Source organism: Branchiostoma belcheri, unplaced genomic scaffold (genome assembly GCF_001625305.1).
Source record: "Branchiostoma belcheri isolate BF01 breed outbred unplaced genomic scaffold, Haploidv18h27 scaffold73, whole genome shotgun sequence".
Taxonomy (NCBI): Eukaryota; Metazoa; Chordata; class Leptocardii; order Amphioxiformes; family Branchiostomatidae; genus Branchiostoma; species Branchiostoma belcheri.
The window spans coordinates 1,446,534-1,469,826 of NW_017804387.1; the positions used below are offsets into that span (position 1 = coordinate 1,446,534).

General features: G+C 34.9%; 2 protein-coding genes across 2 annotated transcripts in view; both read right to left on the reverse strand.

Annotated features, from left to right (window-relative positions):
- The window catches only part of LOC109485138 (leucine-rich repeat LGI family member 4-like), a 27,382-nt gene extending 6,404 nt beyond the window's left edge, over nt 1-20,978 (reverse strand). Inside the window, exon 1 of the mRNA XM_019788572.1 lies at nt 20,108-20,978. Within this exon, the coding sequence (XP_019644131.1) occupies nt 20,108-20,978 (871 nt within the window). The remainder of the gene's footprint in view (nt 1-20,107) is intronic.
- Nucleotides 20,979-21,136: 158 nt separating this feature from the next.
- On the reverse strand, nt 21,137-22,704 carry LOC109485139 (slit homolog 3 protein-like). Its single transcript, XM_019788573.1, has 2 exons — nt 21,768-22,704; nt 21,137-21,204 (listed from the first exon to the last, which is right to left on the reverse strand). Exons 1-2 carry the CDS (start codon nt 22,702-22,704, stop codon nt 21,137-21,139), a joined length of 1,005 nt encoding a protein of 334 aa, XP_019644132.1.
- Nucleotides 22,705-23,293: the final 589 nt, after the last annotated feature.

A 23,293-nucleotide genomic window follows, 5' to 3' on the forward strand; every position in this document is an offset into this window, starting at 1 on the left:
GTTGGTTTGTTGTTGATTGGTTTGTTGGATGTCCTTTGTATATTATGTTATCATATTAGATTATCGTTTTCCAACATTATGTATATCTTTTGTAAATTATTTTATATGTTTCTTTTGTGTATTATGTTATATTAGCTGTATTTTGTTTTTTTCTTTGTGTATATCTTTTGTAAATAATTTTTCATGTGTCTTTTGTATATTATGTTGTATTAGATGTATTTTGTTTTCCCACATTGTGTATATCTTTTGCAAATAATTTTTAATGTCTCTTTTGTATATTATTTTATATTAGATGTATTTTTTCTAACATTGTGTATATCTTTTGTAAATAATTTTATATGTGTCTTTTGTATATTATGTTATTTAGATGTATTTTGTTTTCTAACTTTGTGTATATCTTTTGTAAATAATTTTATATATTTCTTTTGTATATTATGTTATATTAGATGTATTGTTTTCCAACATTATGTATTTCTTTAATTTGTAAATGATTTTATGTGTCTTTTGTATGTAATATTTATAATTGCTATATAAGTATTTTTTTTCAAAATTATCTAATATCTTGTGTACATTTGTAAAAGAATGGGGTAGAAATGTAAAGTTTAGTTTATCACACTGGCTGGTTTTTTTGGTTGTTGGTTGGTACGTTTGTTGGTTTGTTTGTGGGTTGGTTGGTTGGTTGGTTTTTGGTTGGTTTCTTGGTTTGTTGGCTGGTTGGTTTGTTGTTAGTTGGCTTCTTGGTTTTTTGGTTGTTTGGTTTCTTGTTGGTTGGTTTGTTGGTATGTTTGTTTGTTGGTTGGTTTGTTGTTTGTTGGTTTGTGGTTGGGTTGTTGGTTGCTTGGTTGTTGGTTGGTTTCTTGGTTGGTTTCTTGGTTTCTTGGTTGGTTTGTTGTTGGTTGGTTTCCTGGTTTGTTGGCTGGTTGGTTTGCTGTTGGTTGGCTTCTTGGTTTCTTGGTTGTTTGGTTTCTTGTTGGTTGGTTTGTTGGTATGTTGGTTTGTTGGTTGTTTGTTGGATTGTGGTGGGTTGTTGCTTGGTTGGTTGGTTGTTGGTTGGTGTCTTGGTTGGTTAGTTGGCTGGTTGGTTGGGTGGTTGCTTTGTTCTTGGTTGGTTGGTTGATTGGTTGTTTGGTTGGTTGGTTGGTCCGTTTGCTTGGTTTGTTGGGTGGTTTGTTGGGTGGTTTGTTGGTTTCTTGGCTTGGTTTGTTTGTTGGTTTGTTGTTGTTTGGTTTGTTGGATGTTATATTAGATTATTGTTTTCCAACATTGTGTATATCTTTTGTAAATTATTTTATATGTTTCTTTTGTATATTATGTTATATTAGATGTATTTTGTTTTCTATCTTAGTGTATATCTTTTGTAAACGATTTTATATGTGTCTTTTGTATATTATGTTATATTAGATGTATATTGTTTTCCCACATTGTGTATATCTTTTGTAAATAATTTTAGGTGTCTTTTGTATGTAATATTAATAATTGTTATATAAGATGTCCTCTCATCACAACACACCGTAACACACAACTCTCCTCTCATCACAACACACCGTAACACACAACTGTCCTGTCACAACACACCGTAACACACAACTCTCCTCTCATCACAACACACCGCAACACACAACTCTTCTCTCTTCACAACACACCGTAACACACAACTCTCCTCTCATCACCACACACCATAACACACAACTCTCCTCTCATCACAACACACCGTAACACACACCTCTCTTTTTGGTTGATTCTTGGTTGGTTAGTTGATTTGATTTGATTTTAATTTGATTGTGAGTTGGTGTTGTGTCTTTTGTACATTATGTTATTTTAGGATGTATTTTGTTTTCTAACTTTGTGTATATCTTTTGTAAATAATTTTATATCTGTATTATGTTATTCTAGATGAATTTTGTTTTTTAACATTGTGTTTATCTTTTGTAAATACTTTTATATGTGACTGTAATAATAATAATTGTTCATATATTAGATGTATTTTTTTCAAAATTATTTATATCTTGTGTACATTATTTTGTAAAAGAATGAGAAATGTAAAGTTTAGTTTATCACACCGGCTGGTTTGTTTGTTGGTTGGTTTGTTGGTTGGTTGGTTTGTTGGTTGGTTGGTTAATTTGTTGTTGGTTTGTTGGTTGGTTTGTTGTTGGTTGGTTTCTTAGTTGGTTGGTTTGTTGGTTGGTTTGTTGATCCGTTGCTTGGTTTGTTGGGTGGTTAATTGGTTTGTTTGTTTGTTGGTTTCTTGGCTTGGGTTGTTGGTCGGTCGGTTGGTTGGTTGTTTGTTTGTTGGTTTCTTGGTTTGTTTGTTGGTTGGTTGTTTGTTGGTTTCTTGGTTGGTTTGTTGTTGGTTGCTTTCTTTGTTTGTTGGTTGGATCGTTTCTTGTTTGTTGCTTTGTTTGTTTGTTGTTTGTTGGTTCATTGCTTGGTTTGAATGTTAGTTTCATCGGTGGTTTGTTTGTTGGTTGGTTCTTAGCTTGGTTGGTTGGTTGGTTGGTCGGTTGGTTTGTAGGTTTTTTGGTTTGTTGGTTAGCTGGTTTGTTGTTGATTGTATTATTTGTTTGTTTGTTAGTTGGTTCTTTTGTTGGTTGGTTCGTTGCTTGGTTTGTTTTATGGTTTGTTGGGTGTTTTCTTGGTTTGTTGGTTTGTTGTTGGTTGGTTAATTGGCTGTCTTTTCTATATTATGTTATTAGATTATTTTTTTCAATATTGTGTATTTCTTTTGTAAATTATTATACATGTGTATTTTGCATATTATATTATATTAGATGTATTGTTTTCCAAAATTGTGTAATATATCTTTGTAAATAATTTTATATGTGTCTTTTGTATATTATGTTATATTAGATGTATTCTGTTTTCTAACATTGTGTTTATCTTTTATGAATAATTTTACATGTGTCTTTTGTATATTATGGTATATTAGATGTATTGTTTTCCAACATTGTTTACATCTTTTGTAAATAATTTTATATGTGGCTTTTGTATATTATGGTATATTTGATTTATTGATTTCCAACATTGTGTATATCTTTTGTAAATAATTTTAGGTGTCTTTTGTATGTAATATTAATAATTGTTATATAAGATGTATTTTTTTTCAAAATTATTTATATCTTGTGTACATTTGTAAAAGACTAAGAAATGTAAAGTTTAGTTTATTAAACCGACGGGTTTGTTGGTTTGTTGTTGGTTGGTTTGTTTGTTTGTTGGTTTCTTATTTGTTGGTTTGTTGGTTGGTTTGTTGGTTCGTCCGTTGCTTGGATTTTTTTAGTTAGTTGGGTGGTTTGTATGTTTGTTGGTTGGTTGGTTTGTTGGCTTGGTTTGTTTTTTTGGTTGGTTGGTTGGTTTGTTGGTTGGTTTGTTGGTTGGTTGGTTGGTGGGTGGGTGGTTGGATGGTTGGTTGGTTGGTTGGGTTCTTGGTATGTTGGTTTGATGGAGGTTGGTTTCTTGGTTTGTTGGTTGGTTTGTTGTTGGTTGGTTTCTTGGTTTGCTAGTTGGTTTCTTGGTTTGTTCTTTTATGGTTTCTTGGTTGGTTGGATTGTTGCCCTGTTTGTTTTTTTGGGTGGTTTCATTGTTTGTTTGTTGGTTGGTTGGTTTTTGAATTGCTGTTGGTTGGTTGGTTGGTTTGATGATTGGTTTGCTGTTGGTTGGTTGGTTTGTTGGTTGGTTTGATGGTTGGTTTGTTGTTGGTTGGTTGGTTGGTTGGTTGGCTGTTAGTTGGTTTCTTGGTTTGTTGTTGTTTTATTGGGTTGGTGGGTGGTTGGTTTGTTTGTTGGTTGGTTTGATGGTTGGTTTGTTGTTGGTTGGTTGTTAGTTGGTTGGTTTCTTGGCTTGTTTGTTTGTTGTTTGTTGGTTTCTTGGCTTGTTGGGTGGTTGGCTTGTTTGTTTGTTGGTTGGTTGGTTGGTCCGTTGCTTAGTTTGTTTTTTGTTTTGTTGGGTGGTTTGTTGTTTTGTTTATCTGTTGGTTTCTTGGCTTGGTTTGTTGGTGGGTTGATTTGTTCTTGGTTGGTTTGTTGGATGTCTTTTGTATATTATGTTATATTAGATGTATTTTGTTTTCTTACTTTGTGCATATCTTTTGTAAATAACTTTATATGTGGCTTTTGTATATTATGGTATATTAGATGTTTTTTCCCCAACATTCTGTATATCATTTATAAATAATTTTATATGTATCTTTTGTATATTATATCATAATATTAGATCATTGTTCTTCAACATTGTGTATATCTTTTGTAAATAATTTTATATGTGTCTTTTGTATATTATGTTATATTAGATGTATTTTGTTTTCTTACTTTGTGCATATCTTTTGTAAAAAACTTTATATGTGGCTTTTGTATATTATGGTATATTAGATGTATTTTTCCCCAACATTCTGTATATCATTTATAAATAATTTTATATGTGTCTTTTGTATATTGTATCATAATATTAGATCATTGTTCTCCAACATTGTGTATATCTTTTGTAAATAATTTTATATGTGTCTTTTGTATATTATGTTTTATTAGATGTATTTAGTGTTCCCACATTGTGTAATATATCTTTTGTAAATGATTTTAGGTGTCTTTTGTATGTAATATTAAAAGTTGTTATGTAAGATGTATTTTTTGAAAATTATGTATATCTTGTGTACATTTGTAAAAGAATGAGAAATGTAAAGTTAAGTTTATCACACCTACTGGTTTGTTTGTTGGTTGATTTGTTGCTTGGATTGTTTTTTGGTTTGTTGGGTGGTTTGTTTGTATGTTTGTTTGTTTGTTGATTGGTTTGTTGGTTGGTTTGTTGGCTTGGTTTGTTGGCTTGTTTGTTTGTTGTTGGTTGGTTGGTTGGTTGGTTGGCTGGATGTTGGTTGGTTTCTTGGTTTGCTGGTTAGTTGGTTTGTTGTTGGTTGGTTTCTTGGTTTGCTGGTTGGTTGGTTGGTTGGTTAATATGTTGTTTGTTGGTTTCTTGGTTGGTTGGATTGTTGCCCTGTTTGATTTTTGGGTGGTTTCATTGTTTGTTGGTTGGTTGGTTTTTGGTTTGCTGTTGGTTGGTTTGTTTGTTGGTTGGTTGGTTTGATGGTTATTTTGTTGTTTGTTCGTTGGTTTGTTTGTTTGTTGGTTGGTTGTTAGTTGATTTCTTGGTGTGTTTGTTGTTTGTTGGTTTCTTGACTTGTTGGGTGGTTGGTTTGTTTGTTTGTTGGTTGGTTGGTTGGTAGGTCCGTTGCTTAGTATTTTTTTTGTTTGGTTTGGTGGTTTGTTGTTTTGTTTGTTTGTTGGTTTCTTGGCTTGGTTTGTTGGTGGGTTGGTTTGTTGTTGGTTGGTTTGTTGGATGTCTTTTTTATATTATGTTATATTAGATTATTGTTTTCCAACATAGTGTATATCTTTTGTGAATTAATATTTTTGTTTTGTATATTATATTATATTAGATTATTGTTTTCCAACATTGTGTATTTCTTTTGTAAATAATTTTATGTGTATTTTGTATATTATGTTATTAGATTTTTTTCCAACATTGTGTATATCTTTTGTAAATGGTTTTTGTATGTGTCTTTTTGTATATTATGTTATATTAGATGTATTTTGTTTTCCCACATTGTGTATATCTTTTGTAAATAATTTTATTTGTGTCTTTTGTATATAATGTTATATTAGATGTATTTTGTTTTCCCACATTGTGTATATCTTTTGTAAATAATTTTAGGTGTATTTTGTATGTAATATTAATAATTGTTATATAAGATGTATTTTTTGGAAAATTATTTATATCTTGTGTACATTTGTAAAAGAATTAGAAATGTAAAGTTAAGTTTTTTACACCGACTGGTTTGTTGGTTGGTCTGTTGCTTGGATTGTTTTTTGGTTTTGTTGGGTGGTTTGTTTGTATGTTTGTTTGTTTGTTTGTTTGTTAGTTTGTTGGCTTGGTTTGTTGGCTTGTTTGTTTGTTTGCTTGTTGGTTGGTTGGTTGGTGGTTGGTTTCTTTGGTTGTTGGTATGTTGGTTTGATATTGGTTGGTTTCTTGGTTTCTTGGTTGGTTTGTTGGTTGGTTTCTTGGTTTGCTGGTTGGTTTGTTGTTTGTTGGTTTCATGGTTGGTTGGATTGTTGCCCTGTTTGTTTTTTTGGGTGGTTTCATTGTTGATTGGTTGGTTTGTTTTTGGTTTGCTGTTGGTTGGTTTGTTGGTTGGTTTGATGGTTGGTTTGCTGTAGGTTGGTTGGTTGGTTGGTTGGTTGGTTTGATGGTTGGTTTGTTGTTGGTTAGTTGGTTGGTTGGTTGGTTGGTTGGTTGGTTGGTTGGCTGTTAGTTGGTTTCTTGGTTTGTTGTTTTTTGTTTATTGGCTTGTTGGGTGGTTGGTTTGTTGGTTGGTTGGTTTGATGGTTGGTTTGTTGTTGGTTGGTTGGTTGATTGTGAGTTGGTTTCTTGGTTTGTTTGTTTGTTGTTGGTTTTTTGGCTTGTTGGGTGGTTAACTTGTTTGTTTGTTGGTTGGTTGGTTGGTCCGTTGCTTAGTTTGTTTTTTGTTTTGTTGGGTGGTTTGTTGTTTTGTTTATTGGTTGGTTTCTTGGCTTGGTTTGTTGGTGGGTTGATTTGTTCTTGGTTGGTTTGTTGGATGTCTTTTGTATATTGTGTTATATTAGATTATTGTTTTCCAACATAGTGTATATCTTTTGTAAATAATTTTATATGTGTCTTTTGTATATTATGTTATATTAGATGTCTTTTGTTTTCTTACTTTGTGCATATCTTTTGTAAATAATTTTATATGTGGCTTTTGTATATTATGGTATATTAGATGTATTGTTCCCCAACATTCTGTATATCATTCATAAATAATTTTATATGTGTCTTTTGTATATTATATTATATTAGATCATTGTTTTCCAACATTGTGTATATCTTTTGTAAATAATTTTGTATGTGTCTTTTGTATATTATGTTTTATTAGATGTAGTTTGTTTTCCCACATTGTGTATACCTTTTGTAAATAATTTTAGGTGTCTTTTGTATGTAATATTAATAATTGTTATGTAAGATGTATTTTTTGAAAACTATTTATATGTTTTGTACATTTGTAATAGAATTAGAAATGTAAAGTTAAGTTTATCACACCGACTGGTTTGTTGGTTGATTTGTTGCTTGGGTTGTTTTTTGGTTTGTTGGGTGGTTTGTTTGTATGTTTGTTTGTTGGTTGGTTTGTTGGTTGGTTTGTTGGCTTTGTTGTTTGTTGGTTGGTTGGTTGGTTGGCTTGATGTTGGTTAATTTTTTGGTTTCTTGGTTTCTTGGTTGGTTTGTTGTTGGTTGGATTCTTGGTTTGCTGGTTAGTTGGTTGGTTGGATTGTTGCCCTGTTTGCTTTTTTGGGTGGTTTCATTGTTTGTTGGTCGGTTGGTTTGTTTTTGGTTTGCTGTTGGTTGGTTTGTTTGTTGGTTGGTTTGATGGTTAGTTTGTTGTTTGTTCGTTGGTTTGTTTGTTGTTTGGTTGGTTGTTAGTTGATTTTTGGTGTGTTTGTTGTTTGTTGGTTTCTTGGCTTGTTGGGTGGTTGGTTTGTTTGATGGTAGGTTGGTTGGTTGGTTGGTAGGTTCGTTGCTTAGTATGTTTTTTGTTTGGTTTGGTGGTTTGTTGTAAGTTTTGTTTGTTGGTTTCTTGGCTTGGTTTGTTGGTAGGTTGGTTTGTTGTTGGTTGGTTTGTTGGATGTCTTTTGTATATTATGTTATATAAGATTATTGTTTTCCAGCATAGTGTATATCTTTTGTAAATAATTTAATATTTTTCTTTTGTATATTATATTGTATTAGATTATTGTTTTCCAACATTGTGTATATCTTTTGTAAATAATTTTATGTGTATTTTGTATATTATGTTATTAGATTTTTTTCCAACATTGTGTATATCTTTTGTAAATGGTTTTTATATGTGTCTTTTGTATATTACGTTATATAAGATGTATTTTGTTTTCTGACTTTGTGTATATCTTTTGTAAATAATTTTACATGTGTCTTTTGTATATTATGTTATATTAGATGTAATTTGTTTTCCCACATTGTGTATATCTTTTGTAAATAATTTTAGGTGTCTTTTGTATGTAATATTAATAATATATAAGATGTATTTTTTGAAAATTATTTATATCTTGTGTACATTTGTAAAAGAATGAGAAATGTAAAGTTTAGTTTATCACACCGACTGGTTTGTTTGTTCGTTGGTCTGTTGCTTGGATTGTTTTTTGGTTTGTTGGGTGGTTTGTTTGTATGTTTGTCGGTTGGTTAGTTTGTTGGCTTGGTTTGTTGGCTTGTTTGTTTGTTTGTTTGTTGGTTGGTTGGTTGGTTGGTTGGTTGGTTGGTGGTTGGTTTCTTTGGTTGTTGGTATGTTGTTTTGATATTGGTTGGTTTCTTGGTTTCTTGGTTGGTTAGTTTGTTGGTTGGTTTCTTGGTTTGCTGGTTGGTTTGTTGTTTGTTGGTTTCTTGGTTGGTTGGATGGTTGCCCTGTTTGTTTTTTTGGGTGGTTTCATTGTTTGTTTGTTGGTTGGTTGGTTGGTTTTTGGTTTGCTGTTGGTTGGTTTGTTGGTTGCTTGGTTTGATGGTTAGTTTGTTGTTTGTTCGTTGGTTGGTTTTTTGGTTGTTAGTTGATTTCTTGGTTTGTTTGTTGTTTGTTGGTTTCTTGGCTTGTTGGGTGGTTGGTTTGTTTGTTTGTTGGGTGGTTGGTTGGTTGGTTGGTCCGTTTCTTAGTATGTTCTTTGGATGGTTGGGTGGTTTGTTGTTTTGTTTGCTTGTTGGTTTCTTGGCTTGGTTTGTTTGTTGGTTTGTTGTTGGTTGGTTTGTTGGATGTCTTTTGTATATTATATTATATTAGATTATTGTTTTCCAACATAGTGTATATCTTTTGTAAATAATTTTATATGTTTCTTTTGTATATTATGTTATATTAGATTATTGTTTTCCAACATTGTGTATATCTTTTGTAAGTAATTTTATATGTGTCTTTTGTATATTATGTTATTAGATTTTTTTCCAACATTGTGTATCTCTTTTGTAAATGGTTTTATATGTGTCTTTTGTATATTATGTTATATTAGATGTATTTTGTTTTTTGACTTTGTGTATATCTTTTGTAAATAATTTTAGGTGTCTTTTGTATGTAATATTATTAATTCTTATATAAGATGTATTTTTTTTAATTATTTATATCTTGTGTACATTTGTAGAAGAATGAGAAATGTAAAGTTTAGTTTATCACAGCGACTGGTTTGTTTGTTGGTCTGTTGCTTGGATTGTTTTTTTGGTTTGTTGGGTGGTTTGTATGTTTGTTTGTTTGTTGGTTGGTTGGTTGGTTTGTTGGTTGGTTGGTTTGTTGTTTGTTGGTTTCTTGGTTGGTTGGATTGTTGCCCTGTTTGTTTGTTTTTTGGGTTGTTTTTATTGTTTGTTGGTAGGTTGGTTGTTTTTTGGTTTGCTGTTGGTTGGTTTTATGGTTGTTTGTTGGTTGGTTGGTTGGTTGGTTGGTTGTTGGTTTCTTGGTTTGTTTGCTGTTTGTTGGTTTCTTGACTTGTTGGGTGGTTGGTTTGTTGGTTAGTTGGTTGGTTTGTTGGTTGGTTTGTTGTTTGTTGGTTTCTTGGTTGGTTGGATTGTTGCCCTGTTTTTTTTTTTTGGGTGGTTTCATTGTTTGTTGGTTGGTTGGTTTTTGGTTTGCTGTTGGTTTGTTTGTTTGTTGGTTGGTTGGTTTGATGGTTAGTTTGTTGTTTGTTCGTTGGTTTGTTTGTTGGTTGGTTGGTTGTTAGTTGATTTCTTGGTGTGTGTGTTGTTTGTTGGTTTCTTGGCTTGTTGGGTGGTTGGTTTGTTTGTTGGTTGGTTGGTTTGTTGGTAGGTCTGTTGCTTAGTTTGTTTTTTTGGTTGGTTGGGTGGTTTGTTGTTTGTTTGTTGGTTTCTTGGCTTGGTTTGTTGGTGGGTTGGTTTGTTGTTGGTTGGTTTGTTGGATGTCTTTTGTATATAATGTTATATTAGATTGTTGTTTTTAACATATTGTATATCTTTTGTAAATAATTTTATATTTGTCTTTTGTATATTATGTTATATTAGATTATTGTTTTCCAGCATTGTGTATATCTTTTGTAAATAATTTTATGTGTATTCTGTATATTATGTTATTAGATTTTTTTCCAACATTGTGTATATCTTTTGTAAATGGTTTTATATGTGTCTTTGTATATTATGTTATATTAGATTTATTTTGTTTTCTGACTTTGTGTATATGTTTTGTTAATAATTTTATTTGTGTCTTTTGTATATTATGTTATATAAGATGTATTTTGTTTTCCCACATTGTGTATATCTTTTGTAAATAATTGTAGGTGTCTTTTGTATGTAATATTAATAATTCTTATATAAGATGTATTTTTTTTAATTATTTATATCTTGTGTACATTTGTAAAAGAATGAGAAATGTAAAGTTTAGTTTTTTACACCGACTGGTTTGTTTGTTGGTTGGTCTGTTGCTTGGATTGTTTTTTGGTTTGTTGGGTTGTTTGTTGGTTGGTTGGTTGGTTGATTGGTTGGTTTGTTGGCTTGGTTTGTTGGCTTGTTTGTTTGTATGTTTGTTGGTTGGTTGGTTGGTTGGTTGGTTGGTTGGTTGGTGGTTGGTTTCTTTGGTTGTTGGTATGTTGGTTTGATATTGGTTGGTTTCTTGGATTGTTGGTTGGTTTCTTGGTTTGCTGGTTGGTTTGTTGTTTGTTGGTTTCTTGGTTGGTTGGATTGTTGCCCTGTTTGTTTTTTTGGGTGGTTTCATTGTTTGTTGATTGGTTGGTTGGTTTGTGGTTTGCTGTTGGTTAGTTTGTTGGTTGGTTGGTTGGTTTGATGGTTAGTGTGTTGTTTGTTGGTTTGTTGGTTGGTTGGTTAGTTTGTTGTTTGTTGGTTTGTTTGTTGTTTGTTGGTTTCTTGGCTTGTTGGGTGGTTGGTTTGTTGGTTGGTTGGTCCGTTGCTTAGTATGTTTTTTGGTTGATTGGATGGTTTGTTGTTTTGTTTGTTTGTTGGTTTCTTGGCTTGGTTTGTTGGTGGGTTGGTTTGTTGTTGGTTGGTTTGTTGGATGTCTTTTGTATATTATGTTATATTAGATTATTGTTTTCCAACATAGTGTATATCTTTTGTAAATAATTTTATATGTTTCTTTTGTGTATTATGTAATATTAGTTATATTTTGTTTTCCAACATTGTGTATATCTTTTGTAAATGATTATATATGTGTCTTTTGTATATTATGTTATTAGATTTTTTTCCAACATTGTGTATATCTTTTGTAAATGGTTTTATATGTGTCTTTTGTATATTATGTTATATTAGATGTATTTTGTTTTTTGACTTTGTGTATATCTTTTGTAAATAATTTTAGATGTCTTTTGTATGTAATATTAATAATTGTCATATTATATGTATTTTTTTTCAATCATTTATATCTTGTGTACATTTGTAAAAGAATGAGAAATGTAAAGTTTAGTTTATCACACCGACTGGTTTGTTTGTTGGTTGGTCTGTTGCTTGGATTGTTTTTTGGTTTGTTGGGTGGTTTGTATGTTTGTTTGTTTGTTGGTTTGTTGGTTGGTTGGTTTGTTGTTTGTTGGTCGGTTTGTTGGTTGGTTTGTTATTGGTTTCTTTGTTTGTTGTTTGTTGGTTTCTTGGGTTGTTGGGTGGTTGGTTTGTTGGTTGGGTGGTTGGTCTTCTGATTAGTATGTTTTTTGGTTGGTTGGGTGGTTTGTTGTTTTGTTTGTTTGTTGGTTTCTTGGCTTGGTTTGTTGGTGGGTTGGTTTGTTGTTGGTTGGTTTGTTGGATGTCTTTTGTATATAATGTTATATTAGATTGTTGTTTTTAACATAGTGTATATCTTTTGTAAATAATTTTATATTTGTCTTTTGTATATTATGTTATAGTAGATTATTGTTTTCAAGCATTGTGTATATCTTTTGTAAATAATTTTATGTGTATTGTGTATATTATGTTATTAGATTTTTTTCCAACATTGTGTATATCTTTTGTAAATGGTTTTATATGTGTCTTTTGTATATTATGTTACATTAGATGTATTTTGTTTTCTGACTTTGTGTATATCTTTTTTTAATAATTTTATTTGTGTCTTTTGTATATTATGTTATATTAGATGTATTTTGTTTTCCCACATTGTGAATATCTTTTGTAAATAATTTTATTTGTGTCTTTTGTATATTATGTTATATAAGATGTATTTTGTTTTCCCACATTGTGAATATCTTTTGTACATAATTGTAGGTTTCTTTTGCATGTAATATTAAAAATTGTTATATAAAATATATTTTTTTGAAAATTATTTATATCTTGTGTACATTTGTAAAAGAATGAGAAATGTAAAGTTTAGTTTTTTAAACCGACTGGTTTGTTTGTTGGTTGGTCTGTTGCTTGGGTTGTTTTTTGGTTTGTTGGGTTGTTTGTTTGTTGGTTGGTTGATTGGTTTGTTGGTTGGCTTGGTTTGTTGGCTTGTTTGTTGGTTGGTTGGTTGGTGGTTGTTGGTTTCTTGGTTTGTTGGTTGGTTGTTTCATTGGTTGGTTTCTTGGTTTGCTGGTTGGTTTGTTGGTTTGTTGTTTGTTGGTTTCTTGGTTGGTTGGATTGTTGCCCTGTTTGTTTTTTTGGGTGGTTTCATTGTTTGTTGGTTTTTGGTTTGCTGTTGGTTTGTTTAATGGTTGGTTTGTTGTTGGTTGGTTGGTTGTTAGTTGGTTTCTTGGTTTGTTTTTGGTTTCTTGGTTTGTTGGGTGGTTGGTTAGTTGGTTAGTTGGTTGGTTGGTTGGTTGGTCGGTCCGTTGCTTAGTTTGTTTTTTGATTGGTTGGGTGGTTTGTTGTTTTGTTTGTTTGTTGGTTTGTTGGCTTGGTTTGTTGCTGGGTTGGTTTGTTGGATGTCTTTTGTATAATATGTTATATTAGATTGTTTTCAAACATAGTGTATATCTTTTGTAAATAATTTTATATTTGTCTTTTGTATATTATGTTATATTAGATTATTGTTTTCCAGCATTGTGTATATCTTTTGTAAATAATTTTTTGTGTCTTTTGTATATTATGTTATTAGATTTTTTCCAACATTGTGTATATCTTTTGTAAATGGTTTTATATGTGTCTTTTGTATATTATGTTATATTAGAAGAATTTTATTTTCTCACTTTGTGTATATTTTTTGTAAATAATGTTATATGTGTCTTTTGTATATTATATTATATTCTATTAGATGTATTGTTTTCCATCATTCTGTATATCTTTTGTAAATACTTTTACATGTGTCTTTTGTATGTAATAATAATAATTGTTATATAAGATGTGTTTTTTTTGAAAATTATTTATATCTTGTGTACATTTGTTAAAGAATGAGAAATGTAAAGTTTAGTTTATCACACCGACTGGTTTGTTTGTTGGTTGGTCCATTGCTTGGATTGTTTTTTGGTTTGTTGGGTGGTTTGTTTGTATGTTTGTTTGTTGGTTGGTTGGTTGGTTTGTTGGTTTGTTTGTTGGCTTGGTTTGTTGGCTTGTTTGTTTGTTGGTTGGTAGGTAGGTCGGTTAGTTTGTTGGGTGGTTGGTTGGTTGTTGGTTCCTTGGCTTGGTTTGTTGGTGGGTTGGTTTGTTTGTTGGTTGGTTGGTTGGTTGGTTGGTTGGTTTGTTGTTGGGTTGTTGGTTGGTTGGTTGTTGGTTGGTTTCTTGGTTGGTTTGTTGGTTGGTTGGTTGGTTGGTTGGTTTGTTGTTGGTTGGTTTCCTGGTTTGTTGGCTGGTTGGTTTGTTGTTTGGTTTCTTGGTTGTTTGGTTTCTTGTTGGTTGGTTTTTGTTTGTTGGTTTCCTGGTTTGTTGGTATGTTTGTTTGTAGGTTTGTTTGTTGGTTGGTTGGTTGGTTGGTTGGTTGGTTGGTTGGTTGTTTGTTTGTTGGATTGTGGTGGTTGGTTGGGTGGTTGGTTGGTTTATTCTTGGTTGGTTGGTTGGTTAGTTAGTTTGTTGATTTGATTTGATTTTGATTTGATTGCGATGGTTTGTGTCTTTTGTACATTATGTTATTTTAGGATGTATTTTGTTTTCTAACTTTGTGTATATCTTTTGTAAATAATTTTATATCATTCTGTATTTTGTATATTATGTTATTTTAGATGTACTTTGTTTTCTAACATTGTGTATATCTTTTGTAAATACCTTTATATGTGACTGTAATTATAATAATAATTGTTCATATATTAGATGTATTTTTTTCAAAATTATTTATATCTTGTGTCCATTTGTAAAAGAACGAGAAATGTTAAGTTTAGTTTATCACACCGACTGGTTTGTTTGTTGGTTGGTTGGTTTCTTGGTTTGTTGGTTGGTTAATTTGTTGTTTGTTGGTTTCTTGGTTGGTTTGTTTGTTGGTTTGTTGGTCTGTTGCTTGGTTTTTTTTGGTTTGTTGGTTTGTTGGTTGATTGGTTGGTTTGTTGGTTGGTTTCTTGGTTGGTTTGTTGGTTTGTTGATCTGTTGCTTGGTTTGTTGGGTGGTTTGTTGGTTTGCTGGTTTGTTGGTTTCTTGGATTGGCTTGTTGTTTGGTTGTTTGTTGGTTTCTTGGTTTCTTGGTTGGTTTCTTGGTTTGTTGGTTTCTTGGTTTGTTGGTTGGTTTGTTGTTGGTTGCTTTCTTGGTTTGTTGGTTGGATGGTTTCTTGTTTGTTGCTTTGTTGGTTGGTTTGTTGTTTGTTGGTCCATTGCTTGGTTTTTTTTTTTTAGTTTAATGGGTGCTTTGTTTTCTTGGCTTGGTTGGTTGGTTGGTTGGTTGGTTGGTTTGTAGGTTTTTTGTTTGTTGGTTAGCTTGTTTGTTGTTGGTTGGTTTCTTGTTTGTTTTTTTGTTTGTTTGTAGGTTTTCTTGGCTTGGTTGGTTGGTTGGTTGGTTGGTTGGTTGGTTGGTTGGTTGGTTGGTTGGTTGGTTGTTTTGTTGGTTGGTCCGTTGCTTGGTTTGTTTTTTGGTTTGTTGGGAGTTTTCTTGGGTTGTTGGTTGGTTGGTTGGTTTGTTGTTGGTTGGTTTGTTGGCTGTCTTTTGTATATTATGTTATTAGTTTTTTTCCAAAATTGTGTATTTCTTTTGTAAATAATTATACATGTGTATTTTGCATATTATATCATATTAGATGTATTGTTTTCCAACATTGTGTATATCTTTTGTAAATGATTTCATATGTGTCTTTTGTATATTATGTTATATTAGATGTATTTTGTTTTCTAAAATTGTGTATATCTTTTGTAAATAATTTTATATGTGTCTTTTGTATATTATGTTATTTTAGATGTATTGTTTTCCAACATTGTGTATATCTTTTGTAAATAATTTTAGGTGTCTTTTGTATGTAATATTAATAATTGTTATATAAGATGTATTTTTTTCAAAATTATTTATATCTTGTGTACATTTGTAAAAGAATGAGAAATGTAATGTTTAGTTTATCACACTGACTAGTTTGTTGGTTGGTTGTTGGTTTGTTTGTTTGTTTCTTATTTGTTGGTTTGTTGGTTGGTTTGTTGGTTGGTCCGTTGCTTGTATTGTTTTTTTAGTTAGTTGGTTGGTTTGTTTGTATGTTTGTTTGTTGGCTTGGTTTGTTTGTTGGTTGGTTGGTTGGTTGGTTGGTTGGTTGGTTGTTGGTTGGTTTCTTAGGTTGTTGGTTGGTTTGTTGGTTGGTTGGTGGTTTCTTGGGTTGTTGGCTGGTTGGTTTGATGTTGCTTAGGTTCTTGGTTTGTTGGTTTGTTGTTGGTTGGTTTCTTGGTTTGCTTGGTTGGTTGATTTGTTATTTTTGGTTTCTTGGTTGGTTTCTTGACTTCGTTTTTGTTAGTGGTTGGTTGGTTGGTTGGTTGGTTGGTTGGTTGGTTGGTTGGTTGGTTGGTTGGTTGGATGGTTGGTTGGTTGGTTGGTTTGTAGTTGGTTGGTTTGTTGGATGTCTTTTGTATATTATGTTATATTAGATTATTGTTTTCCAATATTGTGTATATCTTTTGTAAATAATTTTATACGTGTCTTTTGTATATTATGTTATTAGATTTTTTCCAACATTTTGTATATCTTTTGTAAATGGTTTTATATGTGTCTTTTTTATATTATGTTATATTAGATGTATTTTTTTCTAACTTTGTGTATATCTTTTGTAAAAAATTATATATGTCTTTTGTACATTATGTTAAATTAGATGTATTGTTTTCCAACATTGTTTATATCTTTTATAAATGATGTTATATGTGTCTTTTGTATATTATGTTATATTTAGATATATTTTGTTTTTCCAACATTATGTATTATTATAATCTTTTGTAAATGACTTTTATGTGTCTTTTGTATGTAATATTAATAATTGTTATATAAGGTGATTTTTTTCCAAAATTATTTATATCTTGTGTACATTTGTAAAAGAATGAGAAATGTAAAGTTTAGTTTATCACGCCGACTGGTTTGTTTGTTGGTTGGTTGTTGGCTGGTTTGTTGTTTTCTTGGTTAGTTTACCGGCACTTCTTGACTGGTCGAATTCACCGCAGAGGATTGACTCTTGTTTACCAAAGCTTCACCTAACGACACTGGGATCTAGGTTAACCTTTATAGCAAGGTTGAATAATAATGATAATTGTTTATTGATTGATCGAAGAGTACAATCGCTAGCATGTGGCAGCGCAACTAAGGCCATGTTGATTTGATTATATGGATGACATCCTCTGGGAACCCCAAAACTGATGCGCGCGTGCGAATAAAAAAGTTTTGCAAAAAAAAAGTTGCTTTCACTATGAAATCTACGTGGTCATGGAGGTTGAACAAAAGGCACGGAATATGTTATGGCGAATAATCTACTCTTCAAATTCATTTCTTTACATTTTTGTCTTTTTTCCTTTGATTTTGGTATTCTACGACATTGGTATCGTTTCTAAATGTTTTCCTTGCAACTTATGGTATATTTTTGCTCATTTAGCAACTGTTTTTGCACGATTTACAGTATGGTTGAAAACTTTTTTTTGGAAACGGCCGAAAATTCATGCGCGCGCACATGTCATCCATATAATCAAATCAACATGGCCTAAATAAGTAGAGCTGAATTGTATGCTAGTGTTTAAAAACTCAGAAACAAATATTGCACAGTTGACAAATACACAACTAGACAAGTGAGTATTTTACAGTTAACATATGGACAACTAAATATTAAGCGAGTAAATGAACTTAACAATATTTACAATATAAACCAATAAGTTATCAATATCATCAGTGTACAAATAATTTAACAATACCAGTTGTGTGTGGATAATGACTTTGATTTATAATAAAAGTTTCTATTTTGAGAAACACAAAAACATGCTTGTTCATCTTTTGACAACTTTGAGGTCGTCTTTGACGTGAGTATTCACATATTTGGGTCATTTGGTTATTTGGGTCTTTTGGTGATTTAAGTATTCACGTTGTTTGGGTCAACTCTTGGCTTGTTGAAAGCTCCAGGGAACTGGGTAGGTGAGGTGGGTGACCAGTACTCTCCAAGCAGAGGTTTGGGTTTGGGGTTATTTTGGGCGTGTTTTTTTAGACTTTTTTTTTTAAATAGGGGTTTCATTTTTGCACTGGAAGTTTTCTTTCACCCAACCCAACCTCCGGGTGAAAGGAAAATTCCAGTGCAAAAATAAACCCCGATAAAGTCTTAAAAAACATGCCAAAAATAACCCTAAACCCAAACCTCTGCTTGGAGACTAGGTGATCAGGACAAAATAAAGTTTTAAACCTCCTACTCGGCTGGCCTGCCATGATACTCGACCCGTTTGGTGGCGCTTTTCAACCGTGTGCCGATTTTATATAGAAATGTAGAAAAATTATCTCGATCCAGTTTTAGTTCACTGAAGAGCTAATCTCCGACTGGTTGTGACAGAGAAGACAGACGCTATGTATAGTATTTACAGGTTCATTTCACCGGGGAAATTCCTCTAGCTCTTTTCGACAAGCACTATGATCAGTGGGGCACAGCTTAAGGACTGCGACCCTCAACAGTAGCGTGCATGTCGGGTGAGCGACAACAGCCCGCTGCCGGGAGTCGAACTCCCAACCTCTTGGTCCAGAGGCAGGTTCGCTAACCACTGGACTATGCACGCTACTGTTAAACAGTAGAATGATTAAAAGTTTGTCCACTGGCATTTTAATATCTTACTATCCTGTTTATTGTCTGGTAACATCTATGTTTTAACTTAAAAGTGGAGAACTTCGTGACAGTATGAATAAAAATTACGGTTGAGGAGATCGACCAAAAAAATTATGTTGAGTTTCCTTCTTGTGTTCGGCATTGGATTCTACTAACACTGATGAGCTTTCAATCGAGGATGAATATAAGTTCTAAATGGGAACTATGCAGCTACAGATGTGTTTTAAGTTCAAACTTTTGGTCCAACACTAAGAAACCTCTCACCTAGAGCTTTCGACCAGTCACTCTGGTCTTCCTCAGTAGACTGACCCAGTGAAGCTTGTCACGTCGCTTCTTTGAAGAGTGACGTCAACACTGGGTCAAAGGTATCTGGCAGACGATGTCGGCCCCCGTCGCGGTTCAGTGAAGGGTGATGGGCCCTAATCATCGGATGATTATGCCACTCACCTGTCTTCTGGGGGTGTGGCTGCAGAGAGACTTGAAATGGGAGACGCAGGTTAACAGAATGATCGGGAAGGCTAACGATCCACCTTTCTTCGTACGGAAACTCAAACACTTCAATCTTCCCACCGGTGACCTCGTCACTATATACACGTCCTTTGTTTCTGTGCAGTGCAATGTCCTGGCAGTATTCTAGACATCAATTGTTGGAGCTGCCTTTCTGTTCTCAATACCTCTCAACAACCATGCAATACATATATGAAATGCTGCCATTTGTTACTCCGTGAAGGAGGTCAGGCCCTCGGGACGGAGTGTTTTGAACGGCTGATTTTTCATTTTCGCAGTCAAAACACTGGGTTCTCTTTGTGTAATCGGCACGCAATTTTATACGCCGTTTGCGGGCTTGCCCGTGTTGATGCACGAATGTGTATTTTTGCCGTTGCTGCTTTCGCGGTCAATGTAATATTGCAGACGCACCCCTACAATTACGAGGCGAATTGGAATGGTCCAGAAAAACGCGTTGTTTGGAATAGCAGTGGGGGGATGGAACTTCATGCAGATACGGGGTAGTTTTGATAAGTGGTTCCAGATGTTTTTACGCATGCTTAAGAGATGCCAAGTTTTTTGGAAGATGTTCGCAGCCAAAACGCATTCTTCCGTACGTCGCATTTCTGTGTAATTTCGCATGTGGTGTACCATTATGTCCGTGATGATGCACGTCTTTTTATTTTCACCGTAGCAGTTTTGATATTGGAGTAAATGCATATTTTAGAAACATCCCTACTTTTACAATCCTGTGGAATAGGCCGTAGGTTTAGGCAGTTGTCTGGTAGCAGAGGTTCTCTAAGCAGATATCCCGGGTATCTGACCAGCGGTAGTATTAGTAACACTCGCGGTGCTGGCCAGTCGCGCTTAATAAGTAACAGGCACGGTAAGACGGTGGGGCTGCCTTCGTTGATAGTGACACGACCATAATAGTCCGATCTTTATGTGAATGCAATGATTGTGTGTGTGTAATTAAAATGAACTTCGAACTTGAAGCACAGTATCTTTACACGCCCTGGGAGCAGTAATGGATTTAGATCTTTGTATGTTTTATGCTTGTGACGCGCCCTCATTGTATTAACCGTTGCCTAATTATAATGTCTGCACAGTAGGTCTGGCGTTGACGCTTGGGATTTTGTTGAAATATATAAAACTTCACGGAGGATTGTCACCTATGGCTTCTTGTATTAAGTTATTATATTTCTTATAGTTGTTAAATGTTAAACATTTAGGTCTATGTTGTAGAAAACTCTGAAAGAGCTGGTAGGGCCTCTAGTCAGTCCTGTCCTCTGCTATATCGTTTCAAGCAGCCTTATGCAATTCGAATAGAACGCGTTTCCTCTTGTACAGGCGGTGGCACAATATTATCAGAGTAAGGCAACTCACTGTCCCTGCCATGGCACTGAGCAGAATGTTGGGGGAAGTGATTTCTTTTGAAGAATCACCACTTGATCCATCGGTAGGATTTGTAGCCGTGTCCTTGTTACTTTGGGTTGGTGTGGGTCTAGTGTCATAGCGGGCAGTGCCGTGCAGTATGGTGGTCACCATGGTCTGTGTCTGGCCGACGCGTGGCTTCGCATTCGTGGTCGGATTTAACCCTAACTGTGGGGACGTTGGTTTCCACACGAAAATCCCCTGACGGGTTGTTGAAGGGGCCGCCTGCTCCCTGCACTCCTGCAGACGGGCAGACGCGTTTGATAAAAGGAGATACTTCAGTTCACTCGGACTGCGGCAGAAAAGTTTCTTATCATATTTCAGAATGTCGATAAGAAAGCAGGCTGAACACGACAGACAACAGGCCTTCTCGTTTCCTCCTTTACAGGCTTCTAAACACGCCATCTTTACAATCAGCCAGAAGAGGTCGCAGTCACAGTGAAAGGGGTTTCCCAGGATGTTTGCGTAATTTAGCTGTGGCCACCCCAGGTCGTACTGGGAGAGAGATGTAAGCTTGTTGTAACTTAGATTTACATCTTTCAGCTTCGGCAAATGTTCTATGACCCTGCCCAGCTGCACGTACCGTAGTCGGTTTTCTTTTAGATAAAGTGACCTCAGCTCTGGCAGATTTCGCAAAGACATCCAGGAAAACGATTCTATGGAGTTCATACCTAGGTCGAGATACCGCAGTCGCGGTAGAGAAGGCAGGCAGGTTACGTTTCCGATGTTGTTGCGAAGGGCACAAAATCGTTCTGTGATCAACGGTATGCCATCAGGAATTGTAGTAAGGTTCAGACTATCACAGTCAACCCACTGTATCCCAATGTAGCTCTGCTTCTGTATCCGACATTTATCTGGTAGACAAGAACAACCTGTCCACAGATATACCAACATAAGGAGCATCAACAGTCCACTTACTGCCATATCTACCGGTTTATCCTCCTTGTCTGTTGGTCACATTGACAGTTTGGAGCAGCGAGCTGCACTATGCGACAGTCTTACTCTGACTGAGCAGTGTGGTTCGCATACTAGACACCATCACGTACTGCAATCATAGAACTCATCTGTAAAACTTCAAGTTTTCAGGCTTCTGCTGAGATTGGTCTTAAGGCGGGGGCGTCAAAGTTACTTTCACAAAGAGCAGCTAGGGCTGGGATGAAAGAAATTGCTTTGTCTGCCACTAGATACCATCTAGTACTATAATCATAAATCTCATCTGTAAAACTTCGTGATTTCAGGCTTCTGCTTTGTCGGGGGTTGGGGGACAAATGGCATTGGCTGTTCTTCTGCCAACGTATATAATTCTTTTTGAGCTGGCGACTGTTATTAAATTTCTTGCCATGCAGCCTCAAAAATTGCAAAGACACACCAAAAGATACAGACTAGTCCGACATCACAGATTATGAAGCCTATTCCTTGTAAATCTTTAGTATTGCCTGCAATAAATTATACTAATTAATCTTGTGGTGTATACATGAATACCACTGTATTCCTTACACATTTTCTTTACATTATCATTTGACAGATGGTCACACCAGTACAAACCACAGGATGGATTTATATTAAATTCTTTTAGTTTCCCATAGATTTGGGTCTAAGCTGTAGATATCCTTGACTGAGGGGCGGTGTTTTGGATATAGCAATAGCATTTCCTCTTATACAGACGATGGCACAATATCATGACACTAAAGCAGCTCAAAGTCCCTGCCATACCGCTGAGTAGAATGTTGGTGGAAATAAAATTACTACTTGTTCCCTCGGTAGGATATGTAGCGGCGTCCTCACTAGTTTCGGTTGGTTTGGGTCTAGTGGTATTGCGGGCAGTTCCTTGCAAGGTGGTGGACGCCATGGTCTGTGCCTGGCCGACGCGGTTCTCTGCTTTTACAGTTCGATTTGATGCTACCTGCGAGGAAGCCGTCTCCGACACGTATTGGGAAATCCCCAGACTGGTTGTTGAAGGAACTGCCTGCTCCCTGCACTCCTGCATCTTCGCAGACACGTCAGTCAAAGAGACGTGCTTCAATCGACTGGGAGTTTCGCAGTGAAGGTATCCAATCTTTAGACTCAAAGCGAGAAAGCAGGCTGCACAGGACGAGCAACAGGTCTGGTCGCCTTCCCCGCAGGCCTGCAGACAGGTTAGCTTGTCAATCAGCCAGAGCAGATCGCAGTCACAGTGAAAAAGGTTTCCAACAATCACTGCAGTACTGACCTGTGGCCACCCCAGTTCGGACTCGGAGAAAGACGTCAGTCTGTTGTGACCAAGCGTGACATACTGCAGCTTCGGCAGATGCTCAATGACGGAGTCTATCTTCACGTACCGAAGTCTGTTGCCTGACAAATGAAGAAATTGCAAAGCCGGAAAATTCCGGAGACCCTCCCAGGATAGAAAAGTGACGGCGCTATCCGTCATGTACAGTTTGCGCAGCTGTGGCAGCGACGGTAGGGTAGTCACGCTCCTGATGGTGTTGTAGGACACTTCCAGATGTTCGGTGTCGGACGGGATTCCGTCGGGAAACGTCGTCAGACCGATGCGGTTACAAAGTACTGTCTTTCCAATAAAGCTCGGATGCTCAACCTTACACTTACTTGGTAAACCGGCGCATCCCAGAGTTCCGAAAGCAAGAGTCAAGAAAACCCCACTCACACTCATGCTGAAGTGTCAGGTTTTCCCAGTCTCCATGGTCCGCTGGTAGTCAATACACTAACTTCAACATAATTTCAATATAGCTATTGATAACTTGGTTCTTAGTGGTTGAATTGTAGTAGGACAAAACAAGTCGAGACTCTTTTGTTAGGCGGTGCTAGGGTACATTGATCAGTCCAACCAAAATACACCAGACAATATTCGTGGAAATTGTTATGCATAATTCATATATCTTCTCTGGTGCCGTCGTCTAAAAATTGTTTTCACACCGGCCTCAGACCAATCTGGACAAAATTTAAAAAGAAATCATATGTCCGAATCACTCTTCTGAATAACAGTACGTGAAACTAAGAAAAGCATCAACGTGTGTCCAGATTACTTTTCTGATTACAATACGTGACCAGCATGGAAAATAGAAACGCCTGTAGACAGCAGACGTCCAGTTTTTCGGCCTCATTTGCATTGTCATAGAAACGAAGTTCTTTGCAGTCTTGGCGGCTTAAGCAACATTCTTAGATTCTTCAGCAACATTCTATTAAAAACAAGTGTAACATTTCTGCAAGGGTTCTGATATTCCTACTGTTGCTGTGATGCT

Bases quoted from the DNA above. Each gene is read 5' to 3' on its own strand.
- LOC109485139 (XM_019788573.1), bottom strand. From the start codon at position 22,704: ATGAGTGTGAGTGGGGTTTTCTTGACTCTTGCTTTCGGAACTCTGGGA. The intron at 21,205-21,767 runs GTATGGCAGGGA...CTTTCATCCCAG, and splicing joins CACCAACATTCTACTCAGCG to CCCTAGCTGCTCTTTGTGAA.